At 33.4% G+C, this 14282-nt stretch overlaps 2 protein-coding genes across 2 annotated transcripts; one reads left to right on the forward strand and one right to left on the reverse strand.

The window, feature by feature from the left end:
* Window positions 1-1014: 1014 nt before the first annotated feature.
* Window positions 1015-4444, forward strand: LOC110019096 (ubiquitin-60S ribosomal protein L40-like). The gene is made up of 5 exons (XM_020716665.1): window positions 1015-1186; window positions 1329-1415; window positions 1497-1599; window positions 3067-3133; window positions 4297-4444. The coding sequence occupies exons 1-5, from the start codon at window positions 1090-1092 to the stop codon at window positions 4321-4323; spliced, it is 381 nt and encodes a 126-aa protein (XP_020572324.1). The 5' UTR covers window positions 1015-1089; the 3' UTR covers window positions 4324-4444.
* Window positions 4445-6099: 1655 nt separating this feature from the next.
* On the reverse strand, window positions 6100-14029 carry LOC110019101 (kinesin-like protein KIN-5C; the record flags this gene model as incomplete). The annotated part of the gene is given in 13 exon segments (XM_020716669.1): window positions 6100-6609; window positions 6758-6909; window positions 10582-10691; window positions 10759-10860; window positions 10948-11153; window positions 11233-11316; window positions 11617-11651; window positions 11654-11809; window positions 11860-11962; window positions 12389-12550; window positions 12886-13061; window positions 13464-13548; window positions 13901-14029. Coding segments are annotated over 13 exon segments (1683 nt in total), but the record flags the coding sequence as incomplete, so codon positions are not given.
* Window positions 14030-14282: the final 253 nt, after the last annotated feature.

Below are 14282 nucleotides of genomic sequence, written 5' to 3' on the forward strand. Positions count from 1 at the left end.
TGTTACCATAAGTTTTTACACGGAAAAACCCACAAAGGGAAAAAACTATGGAATCTGACCCAATTGTAAAAATCCATTATATGTTAATGATTACAGAAATCCATTGTTTCACAGACGAGAAAGTATTGCTAGATTTTTCAAGTTATAATGTTAACTGACGGTGTATGGTTGGTGATCGTTGACGATAATTGGTAATGATCGACGGTGGTTGAATGACGATTGTCAACAACGGTGGTCGATGACTGTCTCGCGGTGGTTGACGGCTACCAGCGGCGATTGATGGTTGTCAACGACGATCAACGATGGTAGGAATTGTGCTGAACTTCAGTTTATTCTCAAAGCCACAATTTTTCTCTCAAGGCTTAAGCTCCCCTTTCATGAATGGGGCGAGATTCTATTTATACTGCTTTGAGTGCAATTAATGCATGAATATGAACCATTTTAATCAGAAGGCTCAAAAAACTTCCTTAAACCATAATGCGTTTGATGAATATTTTGGTGCCTTAATAATGTCATAATTAAACAATATTGGGCTCGTTGGACTTGTTGTCGAGACACTCAATTCGAATATGAACTCGCAAGATTTGACATCAGTTTGGACTTCCAAACATGTATGAAAATCTTCCAAGTGTAGTTTGATGACTTGATCTAGTTTTAATTTGACTCATATTTGACTAACTTTCATTCCATTAGGTCCGTCATGTTGAGCCTATTAGTTTGACCATAAGTTTGTTGAAATCGAAGTTCATAATTACTTAATTGAAGTTTGAACATTTATTGTTCAAAAATTATCTCGAGATTTGTCCAAATGCCTTTAATTTTGTGCCAGATGAGTTTAAACCTTTAATTTCTATTTACTGATCAACTCAATTCCTATGTTTTTCATATAGTTCGAGTGGTTTGTTGATAAAAAAAATGAAGTTTAGTTAATTGATTTATAGGTTGTTAGATAAGAATTAAGTGGCCGGCCTGTAAATCTCCCTAGGGGCAATTGCGACCGTTCACGACAAAAATGCCTTATAAGCGTCGTTCAGCGCCGCTTAGCGTTTAGGGTTTATCGGTTTGCTGCAGTTTCGTCGCGCTGTGAAGATGCAGGTCTTCGTGAAAACCGGGAAGACCATCACTCTCGAGGTCGAGAGCAGCGAAACAATCCACAATGTGAAGTGGAAGATCCAGGACAAGGAAGGTAATCCCTATCTCCATCATTGGTCAAATTTTAAAAAAAACTGCTTCGAACCTAAGGGCATTCTGATCCGATAGATTACTTTCTTATTTCTTAAAACTTTAATTCGTTTGATGTGGAGGTTGAGATTTATTATATTTTGCAGGAATTCCACCGGATCAGCAGCGGCTGATCTTTGCCGGGAAACAGCTTGAAGATGGACGAACTATGGCGGATTATAACATACAGAAAGGTAGGTGTTGTATATATGTTGTATTTTTATGATTTTTTATTTTATATTTTGGAATCTTATTCACTACATGCTGCTTAACAGAATCGACTCTGCATTTGGTGCTGAGGCTCAGGGGTGGTATTATTGAGCCCTCTCTTATGGCCCTTGCTAGGAAATACAACCAGGATAAGATGATCTGCCGCAAGTAGGGTTCATTTCTTTGTAACCCTTTCATTTGTCTCTCTTTATTTAACTCTGGATCTTTTTTTTTTTTTTAGAATTAACTTGTTTTTTGATGACTTTTCTTTTTATGGATTCTAACTGTGATTGAGTTGTTGAACTGACATCTCGGTCTCCATAAGTGGAACCTTAAAATGTTAGCGAATTAAACAACTCTCTCAAGAGTTGAATATGTTAAGATTTATTTTCTTTAGCATTGTGGTTTGATGTTGATGCAATTTCTAATTTATATTGGTATAAATGGATCATTACTCTTCATATTTAAAGGAGATTTAGCTTGCATTTGTTAGCATTTATTGTCTGTCTAATCATCAATCGCTTTTTAGCTTTTGAAAGAAAATGGAGAAATTTTTAAATGTCCTGTTTCATATACTTCCCACTTTCCTTGTAAATTATTTAAAGTATTGCAGTTGAATTAATATTTCACATTGAAGGCATTATCATTTGATAAGAGTATAGAACCAATAATTTGTCTTTTGAGGAAGTTTCCATGCAAATTCAACTTTTCAGCGATCAATGCTATTATAGACTGGTTTGCGTGAGCTTGGGATGTCATATTATGTAATAATATAGATGGAAATGTTTTTAACGTATTTTACTATTATATTATGATTTTGCCTGGGATGATGAATCGATTAGATGTGTGATGAAAAAAATCCACATGAACAAACCTACCGAGGCATATTGATGCTGACTTGCCGTGTTTTTTCCTCCAACCTGAATGAATCAAATGTTAATTGAATGGTTTCAGTTTGAATTAGTTAAGGAATGTGTATTCCAATATCCTTTGGTTTGCTATACTGTAGACTCTGGTGTTTTTGTGGTTATTTCCTGTTATTGTCATATAATTATAGCGCCTGCTTTTTAAAATAATTGATACGGTGCAAATTTTATTAGTATGATGTTATGTTTGTGTATTTTAAAATGTTAAAACATTTTAGCAGGGGTGATGAATCAGTTATATGTGTGATGGAAAAAAATCTTTATGAGCACAACTATTGAGGCAAATTTATTCTGACCTGCCATATTTATTCTCTTCCATGCTGAATTATCCTAATCCCCATTAAATCTATTCAATTTGATACAGCTAATGAGTGTATATTACAGTATTATTGTGTGCTGTGTTTTGTATTGTGGTTTTTTTTTTTTTGTTACTATCGGTAATTGTTATATAATGGTAGTGCTTGTTTAATAAGTTAATGGTTTTTGGTGTAGATTTTATAATTTGATACCGTGGTTTTGTATTTTTTTGGGTTCTACTTTATAATTTAAAGTTTTTTTTATTAAAGAAGCAATTTATTGTTACAACATCAACAACAACAAAAAAAAAACCTATTATCCCACTAAGTGGGCCGGTAGAAATGCAATTTATTGTTGTTTTTTTCCTTAAATTATTAGCATGTATTTTAAACTTCAATTTTGATTTTTGTAGGTGTTATGCAAGGCTGCATCCACGGGCTATTAATTGCAGGAAGAAAAAGTGTGGACACAGCAACCAGGTAACCCTTGCAACTTGTAAATCAATTTCAACAATGTTGGTGTTTTGTCCTCCAAACAATATGATGCAGAAGCAATGCTTGAGTAATATTTACCTTGCTTGAGTAACTTTTGTAAATAACCCCTACAACCAAGTATAAGGCGGCACAATCATCCTACAAATAACATTACATGATTTTAGTGCAAAATCTTAATATCGGAGTGAAAAAATACGACGCTTTAGCTTGCCGAAGGCCATCTACTATATTTAGTAGGTTTGTAAGGGGTTTTTTTCCCCCTCAATAACTGTTTTTGAAGATCTTAAACATCAAAACACAATTGTTGGCACAAATTTCTCTCTAGAAGGAGATATAAAGTGCCTTTATATATATATATATGAACCATCTACACAAAATCAAGACATGCTGGATCACAAAAGATAATTTTTAAAGAAAGTTTTAAAAGAAAGAATACCAACCAAGTCAGAGCTTTGGATATTGAGCAAATGAGCAGGTTTCTAAATGAAACAATGGGCATTATTTTGAAGCTGATTTTGAGACGACTAATTTTTAAAATTTAACCAAACTGGATATGGAATGACCTTCTTAGGCTTACTCTAAATTTTCTTTTCCATTTTTTCTCCTTGCCATCATCTCCTTTCTCATTTTATCTTTTTCATTGGTTAAAAGTTACTCTTTATGAAGGCTTCAATCTTCACTCACCTTTTTTTCATTATTGATAGTGTAAATACTCTTTTATTGAATTTGAGTAAAATAGCCTTAAAATGCTTAATTATATTAGACTATATCTGGCATTGTACATACTATGGCATATATTAAACTATTTATTGCTGCTGACGTTTCTGGAGCATTGCTCATTTTTCTTTCTGAAAATTGCAAAACTCTTTAGAACTTAGAGTTGAAGTTGCCTACATGCGGCAAAGAGGTTGATTTTACTTTGTTCATGTTGACTCTGTCATGCCTAAGATTTTTCTATCCAGTCCCCAATACTTCGTATCAAAGGGCTAATCCCAACGTCACTAAGCTATAATATGCTTTAATAAAAGATGAATTTCGGTAACCAAATGCACTTTTCGCTATCAATGTTGTTACAATATATGTATATGTATGTAATTTTCTCTTATTTATTTAATAATTTTATGTTTTCTTATTTGTTAACTTTGCAGTTGAGGCCTAAGAAGAAGATCAAGTAAACAATGTTTCAGTTCTAAAATGTTAATTATATTTTTATGTTCCTGACTGTTTTATTGGAGCACTTGCCTTGTTGCCATGCAGACTATTGACTATTTTAGTTGTTTTCTGTTCAACTTCTGATATCATTTTGCTCTATATATTTTTTTCTATAATATTTTATTTATTTATTTTTTTAAAGGAATGGCGCGAGACTATCCACCTTTAATGTGCCTTCAAATTCGAGTGCAATCTCCTCAAGGCCAATTGTAGCCGAGGAGATTAAAACTCCTGATCTTTGAAAGAGTTATTTTATATATATATATATATGTATTTTCTTAATTCTAGTGATATATATTTGATTTAAAAATTCTGAATATGCATGAACTGGATTTTTGAAAGGGTTCGTCTTCGGTGCTTGCATGAACTGGAATTTTTGATAGTGTTATATTGTTATCTATTAATTGTATCCATCTTTAAAATTTGGGATAATTATATGCACAGCACCCTAAGCATTACTATTTGCAATCATTCGATAAATTTTTACTATTGATGCAAAGTATTTAAGCATTCCACAATCAAACCAATGAGAATTAGATAAAAATGAAAATATGGGCTGGCGTTTTATCATGAATTTTGATATTTGAGCGAGTCTTTAAACAATTGATGATATATTTGTAAATAGCAATGCTTGGGGTGTTTTGTATGTAATTAGTACTTAAAACTAATAGCTTCAATTGTATGATATAGTTGTGTTTTAAAGCTCTAAAACTTTAATTGATTTTATATTATTTATGTCAAGTAGAGTTTGAATTTGGCTGCAGTATAAATTGGGTTAGCTGTATTTTTTTTTTTAATATAGAGGCTTTTGTTAAGCTGTTGTACATAAAATAATTTTCTTAGATTTTTTTTTGTAGTAGCACTTGTATCACAATATGTGGCGATAATTGTTTCCATTGATGACATTTATGCTACTCATGAATGCAGTAATTTTCTCTTTGTTGATAGATATATGGATAACTTAAATTTCAATCTTTATATGTATTCCACCTTAATTATGCATACAAAATTATATGTAGTTTTTTAAAAGATAAAATGGTGGGATGAAAGATTTGGGTGGTATAAATGCAAGAAAGTTTAGGTGAGATATATAAATAGATAGAAATTAGGTGCTATGTATATAAATGATCCTATATATATATGCATGAAAGCTAGTGCCCCAAGCATACATATTTGTAACCTAAAATGTGAGATTTTATCCGCTCTAAATTGGTATAATTTACTATTATATATTTTTTCTTATTTACCTTCATTTAAATATTTGTTTTATAGAACCCATCTCATGCTTAATTTTTTTCTTCACCTATTTAATACAAAAATAAATTGTGTGAATCTTTAACCTTGAAGACATAACCAATCTGTTAATGCTACTTTTACTTTTACTTGCGGTGTCTTTAATTACGAAGTTTTAAATATAAAAGAAATTTACATTTAAATCTCTTGGAAACCAATCTTATAAAACAACCAAACTTTTATAACTTCAATATCATGAATTGAATATGTTTAGACAAAATCCACAAAGCGATTACATAACACTCCAAAATTTCATATTTACAAAACCAACACCTACTTTCATCCCTTCTTCAAATCCACTCAAACATCAAACTTCATATTAACCACAATCCATATTTTTGATTCTCTATCAATTGACAATAATTCGACCATGACACGCATCACACATAAATGCTTCAATTCAATTGTTCCTATGCATATAATCAGCCATAAGAATAACTCAGAATTTTCAAATTTAGTTATTAATAACATGCCTACAAAGATATATATCATACTCAAAACATCCACAAAGCTATTAACACCAACTATCAATATATATACGCTTACAAGATGTATAGGTAAACCCTAAACCCTAAAAAATCATTTATGACAAACTTACACCACCAGCTCACAACAAATCATGCTCAAACTCAACTAATCAACATTCCACATCGCTGTGTAATTAAGGGAGATGAGTAAACTCCCAAAATTCAGAATTCATCATAAAAAAATATAACAAAAAACACCATTATATATGCATGAAAAGGCGAACATGAATACCTTCCCTAGTTCAACTAGATGAGGGGAGAGCGGGGTATGAGAGAAGGTTTGGGCTCCTTTGTGGATTCATATGGGTTATTCTCCTTGAGTTCCTCCAGGAGAGCGTCCATCGGCATTGTTCGAAGCGATTTGATCGTCCCTTTGCTCGGCAAGTCTGGTTCGGACCTCAATGGAGTCTCCCCACTAGGCTCATAATCCTGCGTTTCGGTTAATAAAACATTACAGTCAAATTCATTCAAATTATATGGCGACCCAATTCTTATGTATTTACATATCTAATGTAAATACATAAGAATTGAGTCGCATGCATGTAAATAATCCAATTTTTTTAATGATTTAGCATACCATGGAGTCGTGCTCAAAAGTAGTTCTAGTGCAGGAGTCGATGCTGGAAGCCATGCTATTATGATCTTTGCTAAGCTCTTCCAGGCATGAAGAGTGGGCTTCCACTGCTTCCATTACCCCTGCTACTGATTCTCTCTCATATTCCAACATGGCTGAAACACATAAATGTAGGGTTTTGTGTTAAATCGTGTTGGGCTCAATAATAGGTAAATTATGTTTACATTTGCTTACAAAGAAAAAGTAGAAATATGCGTACGTTGAAATTCAGAATAATGCGAAATGAAGCTAAATATTTTTATTGATATGAAAATGGGTATAAATAATACTTACATGAATACTAGAATGGAAAAGAAAATAAAACAAAATAGCATGAAAGAAAATATATAACTCCCAAATCCTCAATTAATCAATTCATATTAATTATTTAGAGATAAAGAAAATAACATAAAATAGGAAAGAAAATAACTCTTAATCCAAAAAAATAAATATAAAATAGGAAAAGAAATGACTCTTGATTTTAAAAAATAAATTATTACTCATAACTTCCCACAAGAATAAATTATTTCTCCCCAATTTGAAACAAGGTTGAAAATTATGTTCAACTTGGATTTTGAAATATCAAACAATGGACGAGAAAGAAACTGTGAGGTAGAACCTAAAGTCTTCATCTCGTACTGCTATTGTCTTTGACTACAGTTCCTGCAATGTCTGTAGGTAGACGGAAAACTCCTACAGATAACAATACAGTGGAGTTTACAGTGCTTGTTGCAGGAAAAACCGATTTCCCGTTGATTGTTGTTGTATTTGACTACAGTTACCTACATTGTTTGTAGTTAGGTAGAAGACTCATACAAGTAATGTTGCAGGAGAGTTTGCAGAAAATTAGACAACATATAGAAAAAATTAAAAGGTGCGACTCTTAGGAAAAAGGAAATGACTCGGGAGGTAGGCCTTATTACAGGAAAAAACACCGGATGAGGGTCAGCTGCAGAAATAACTCCGGAGGAGGACCTATAGAAAATTAATGAAGCCAGACTGTTGGAAATCAGGGAAGCCGGACTATTGAAAACCATGAAGCCAAACTGTTTGAAATCTGGACAACTGGAGGAAATAGGGAAGTTGGAGTGCTGGATACTAGGAACCCAGATTGTTGTAGAGAACAGGCGCCAAAAAAGAACAGGAAGGACCTCTACAGAAAGCTGCACCTCCAACGGTATGGACCCGCAGAAAATTAGAGAAGTTGGACAGCTGCAAGAAATAGGTGTAAAAAACCAGCGGAAAGGACCTCTCCAAAAGATGGTCAGCCATTGCTTCTCGCTTCTCCGATTGCTACGTCAATCTCCTCAGCAACTCAACGAGAAACATACATTGTTGGCACTCTGATAAGCGACCAAACATTTCTCTAAGAATTCCTCTTCCAAAACAAATTGATGAATCTGGGTGGCGTTGCCACTCCTAAACTCATCTTTCTGTAGTCACAAGGGAAGTGTCTTCCTTTTTTCAAGGAGGTCAAGGAACTTTGCCAGTAGGTTCGTCCGATCCATCAGTTTATCGCCACCAATAGGAGGGCTGCCATAGCACCGCCAGCTAATGAACTGTTGGTCCAAGACATTAACGCCACCATCGAAGGATTCCTACTGGAGGAGGAAGAGCTGGTGACGAAAAATCCTTTAGGAAAGGATCAGGCTGCAAGTGGGCTTTTAAAGGTGACAATATCAATAGAGCCGAAGTGAATGTATTCAGAGATTATTATATCGTTCTCTTTTCTTGGGTGCTCTAGTGAAACAACAAATATTCTTTGCAGGATTGATTTATAGTTCTCATCTATCAGACAACAATATTGCAGCATTGAAATCTCTTAAACAAGATCCAAAGTCTCTGCTTATGCACAACTCTATTTTGTAGAAAGAACTTAGTTGATCCAATTCTAGAGAAGAAAAAACCCTTCAGAAACATGTGGATTATATGATGACCTCAGTTGCTGGCAGAAGATGTGAAGGTTTTACAAAATCCTTAAAGCATGAAGCAAGGATTTTCTTGAACAAGAGAAGATATGAGAATAGCCATTTCGCTTGATTTTCTTGGGAACAAAGCATCTCCAAAAAATCCTCTAATGATTGTAGATAAGAGAAGGGGCTGCGGCAACCCAGAAACTGGTTGTTTCCTAGAGCAGCAGACTAATACAATTTACTGCGGTAAGGGGTAGCGACAAAACCTAGAAAGCGATGCAGCGAATTGAAGAAATCCTTGGAGCAGCGACAAAGCCTAGAAAGGGAAGTAGCAGACTGAAGAAATCCTTGGAGCAACAAAAAAAACCTAGAAATTTACTGCGATAAGAAACAGCGGCAGAACCTTCAAGGAAATTCCACGAAATTGGCTGAGAAATTTCAAAAAATTGGTTGGCGACAGATCTAGGTCAGGTGTGGTAGAAATTTATTGCAAGAACTAAGATGAAAGAAATTAACTGCGGGAAATCAGGAAGGGTTGCGCGGATGCAGAACAGGCCAATGGCCGGGAAAAAACAATCAGAGGGGAAGGTTGCTAGGAAAAACTGTTGGAGGCCCCGCTGGGAGAAAAGAAAAAAAAATCATTCTTTCAAATACTAAGCCGAGTGCCCCTCCCTTCTTGAACTGAGTCGCAATTGGTTATGGAAGGATGACTGGTGGTCACGGTATGAAATTAGGCTCTAATATGAGGTTGAAATTCAGAATAATGCGGAATAAAACAAAATATTTTTATTGATATAAAAACGGGTATAAATAACCCTTATATGAATCATATAATGGGAAATCAATACAAGAAAATAACATGAAAGAAAAGATATCTCATAAATCTCCAATTAATCAAATTCATATTAATTATTTGGAGATAGAGGAAATAACATAAGATAAAAAAAATCTAAAAAAAAAAAAAAACTCCTAATCCAAAGAAATAGTTTATTCCTCATAGCTTATCACAGGAATAGTAAAAAAAATCTAAAAAAAAAAAAAAAAAACTCCTAATCCAAGGAAACAAAGAAATAGTTTATTCCTCATAGCTTATCACAGGAATAAATTATTTCAACAATAAATTATTTCCAAATATAATTGCTAACAACGTACAAATAAATATATGTTTAAATTTTATATACTCATACAATTATGCTCATGTATGATAATATGTATTCTATAATTTATATATGACTTTCAAGAAGAATTTTTAATTTGTGAGCAACCTGTATTCAACTCAATAAGCTAACTGGTTGAATATAAAAAAAATTCAGCTCATTTGCTTAAAAAACGAAGATGAAGAATTAGAAGTGAGCATTCAATCAATTTGAATGATCAGTATTATAATTGGTCAAACGAATTGCAACTTAAATCCCAAATAAATAAAAAAACCGAATCGTTCAAATTTTTTAGAAAGTTGAACTGAGCATTCTGAAAGTTAATTCGATTCAAATAGTTCAATTATGAAAAAACAAAAAATTAGTTGTTAGAGAGAATTCGGCTATGAATAAAAATCAAGAATTATATATCTTATATGTATAATATTAATTTAATCTTATGAATCCTTCATTTAATTTTCAATGTTTGAAAATTAAAATATAACCAATAACCAATAAACAAAAACCAAACATTGAGATTTAAAAAATAAAAAAACCAACTTTATTTTGCCCAATTTAACTTTTCAGTTTTTGACCAAATAAAAACACCACTACTACCAACATTCGAGCTCGCTTAAACTCAACTCATTTAAGCACCCACAAATACTATAACGCTGCTAGATTATAACATCAACTAATTCACAAATCCTAACACGAATACTTGCCATAAACAACATACCATCGAAGTGATTAATGATTTCCATGCTATGCTTCTTAGCATCTTCATCCACTAACAAATGCAAGGCATCAATTTCAGTATCATGTTGGTCATTGCTCTCCATAGTGTTCCTATGGAAGGATCCAGTGGCGGTTCAATAGTGTAAAGAAGTAAAATTAAAAATGATGAATATATTACCTAACAAGAGCCTCCATGTCTTTAACATGCTTGGCGCTCATTTCGCCGGCAGATTCATGGACCTTCTCCCATTGTTGGGATGCAGTATCAGCAGTATTAACACTGTAAAAATCAAGAAAAAAAAGGTCATTGGGAAGAAGGCACGAGTATAGGGACAAGCTGGAGAGGAGAACGAGTCGAGAAGTTCACCATTGTTGAAGAATGGCTTCCAATCTACAGTGCTTCACACTAGAGAAGTCGGACCCATCCCTCGAATCATTCTGCATCTGCACGTAAAATTCCTCCCATTTTCGCTTCGCGTCGCTCGTTACGACGGCCATCGACGATGTGTGCTTGTCGAGAAAAGTTTTGTTTTCCAAAGCAGCATCTCTCAGACCATTGAGCTTCGCATCAAACTGTAGGTTGCGGAGATAATTTAGTTTACCGATTTTCGGACGAGTTAGGTGAGTCTAACTATGTAAAATGAGTTGACACCAGTGCTTTCTGTCGACTCATTTGAGTGGAAATTAAGGTTGTGACTTGAGTTATAAGCTTCTCTGCATCGGATCTTATCTGCTCCTGCTTGAATGTATTGAAATGTTAGTGTTATCTGAATGAGTTAAAGTGCCAAAATAGTCCCCTGAGTGAGGTCATTTTAGTTCCAGAGTCTATAGAAGTGTAAAATTGGTTTCTAAATTCTTTAAATTGCAGCTCCATGAGAACTATTTTAGCCAAATATTAAAAATTCTAGGAATTAATATGGTACTTTTATAAACTCTGAGACTAAAATGACCTCATATAAACCGATCATGGGATAATTTTGGCACTTTACTCTTATCTGTATTAAGAAGAGGGGCTTAAATGATTGAAAGAATGTACCTCATAGGCCTTCTGGAATTCAGTGATGCTCTGGGTTGAACATCATGAACCCGAATTGAATGGCATTGAAGCTTATTAGATTTTTCTCTTAGTTCATCGAGAACTTCAAAAACAAAGCTGGAAGGACAGATAAACAGTTTTATGTACAAAATTACATGTCCATCTCCAGTTTTTAATATGCAAAGTAAACATCCTAAATAATATAAACTGAAATGAAAGATGCAATGAGCTAGCAGACCTCACGAAGCTCCCTTGTAAACTGTGCAAGTTCTCCTCTGAGATTAGACAAAGTGCCTTGTAGATCAGTGAAAATCAAGTTTGCATCGGCTCCACCAAGAGCAAGTAGCTTTAACCTCAAAAAGAGAGAGAGAGAGAGAGAGAGAGAGAGAGTAACCTCAAAAAGAAAGAGAGAGAGAGAGAGAGAGAGAGAGTACATAAAACAGGTAAACATAAATACTGAGTAGATGGCAAAATTTTAATTTTTAAGGGCTTGTTTGGGATCAATTTTAATTTGTGTTTTATTTTCATTTTTTTTGTTTTATAAATATTTATCTAGTGTTTTTATATGTTTTAATTGTCTTTCTGAAAACAAATAAACATATTTTTAAAAACCGTTCAATGTGTTTTAAAGACAACAATCCTTTAATCAAATAGCAACACATGTCTCTATTTAAATCAAAATATAAATAAAACAATAAAAGTATAAAATATTAAAAAAAAAACAAAACTGATCCAAAACGGCCCCTAAATGACTGCAAAATGATATACTCACGCGATCAAGAGAACAGCTATTTTCAGAAGCCATATTTGACAACTCCTCCAAGCTTGCATTATTTGTTGCTTTGTGCAAGCGAATTGTATTCTGTATTCCTTCTGTGTGAGACGCGTACATCAACCTTGATGCAGAAACCTTCTTTTCCAACTCAATTAGAGCCTGTATTAAAGCCTGAGTTCAATACAGCTTGCACAAATCAATATTTTATCAATTCGTGCTGAAAAATAAAAAAAGGGACATTTACATAAATACCACAATTCTTATGTATTTACATACCTAACACCAAAACTTTCATATTTACGTACACAACACTCTAATATTTAATATCACATGAAGTACACCTATTAATGCATAGTTTCATAACACAAAAGTGTTATAAGTGTAAATATCAAACTAAAGGTGTTAGGTATGTAAATACAAAGGGATTATGTTGTATGTATGTAAATTTTCCAAAATAAAAATCACAAACCAGCGAAGCAATTTTCTTCATTTACCTTATCATGAAAATCTAGACATGACTTGCTAAGATTCTCAACTGACTGTAGGTGTTTATTCTGTCTTTTAATGGATGAAACAAGAAGGCTACAAATAGTACTGATTCTCTTTGCCAAATCAGCTTGAAATTTGTCAACCAATGACCTATTTGCAGAATTTAGTTGGTCTTTTCTAGCTGTACCACAAGCGCATAGAAAGAAATTAGGGGCATTTACATACATAACACTAAATTCCTATGCATTTACATATTTAACACCCAAACTTTGCTTTTTACATTTATACCACCAAGTTTTTCTTTCCACATCAAAATTACCACCATTTCGAACTTTGAAAAATGAAATTCACCTATTCATGCATTGGCAAGGTGGGTATGTATTTACAAAATGAAGCTTAGGTGATAGATATGTAAATACATAAGAGCTGAGTGGTATGTATGTAAATCTTGTAAGAATTAAGCATTGCAAGCGATGCTATACAACAGCAACAAGCTTTTATCCCATTAAGTGGAGTTGGCTGCATGATGCTATCAGAAAGAAAAATGATGAAGCACCTAGAGTCATTCAACGTTAAGTAATACCTATTTTAGAAAATAGTAAGGCATTGTCCTGTATAGATTTCTCTAAGTCAGCCCTCAAAACACAGGCTTGATGGGCCAAAGCATTCTCTGAGACAAATTATCAAACAGTTAGAGAAATTCAGCTTCTCAGAGATATTCAATGCATGTCTCACAGCTAAAGTTTCATATTTACACTGTAGCACTCAAATCATTGATATCACATAAAAAAGTAGCACAATTACCACTTTTTAAAATTGAAAAACACCTTTTCACGCATATGTTTGAAGTGCCAAAGTATTGTGAATGTAAATATGAAATTTTAGGTGTGAAGTATGTAAATACATAAAAACTGTGTGCTATGTAAGTACCTTTCCCAAATAAAAAATACAAGACAATTTAGACAAATAGAACAAAAAATGCCAAGCATGCCAAGAAGTAGTTATGATAGTTAGTCTTACATCCCTAGCGCCCGATCGAGAAATATTTTCAGAGCCAGCAAGGTCCACAAGATTTAACTTCCCACATTTAATAAGCTCTTCACCCTCTGGAGTTGCCTCTTTAATATGAATGGTGATTGAAAACAATGAATATGATCGACCGAAATAGGCAATAGGATTTGAATGAGGAAAAAATGAAATCAGATTGATTCAAAAAGAAAGATTTGCATACATACTTCCAATGAATTTACAAATCTAACAACTATACTTCAATTTCTAAATGCATGTGCATGAGAAGGTGTATTTTACTTTTAAAAGTCTAAATGGTAATATCCTTCATATGATAAGAAAAATTTCAATGGTAAAAATGTGAATAAAAAAATAAGTAAGATTTAGGTGTTAG

This window comes from Phalaenopsis equestris, unplaced genomic scaffold (genome assembly GCF_001263595.1).
Source record: "Phalaenopsis equestris unplaced genomic scaffold, ASM126359v1 Scaffold000047, whole genome shotgun sequence".
Classification (NCBI taxonomy): Eukaryota; Viridiplantae; Streptophyta; class Magnoliopsida; order Asparagales; family Orchidaceae; genus Phalaenopsis; species Phalaenopsis equestris.

Excerpts from the sequence above, each read along its gene's own strand:
- LOC110019096 (XM_020716665.1), top strand. The coding sequence starts at position 1,090 with ATGCAGGTCTTCGTGAAAACCGGGAAGACCATCACTCTCGAGGTCGAG. Across the intron at positions 1,187-1,328 it reads GAAGATCCAGGACAAGGAAG|GAATTCCACCGGATCAGCAG; the intron begins GTAATCCCTATC and ends TATATTTTGCAG. Across the intron at positions 3,134-4,296 it reads AGTGTGGACACAGCAACCAG|TTGAGGCCTAAGAAGAAGAT; the intron begins GTAACCCTTGCA and ends TTAACTTTGCAG.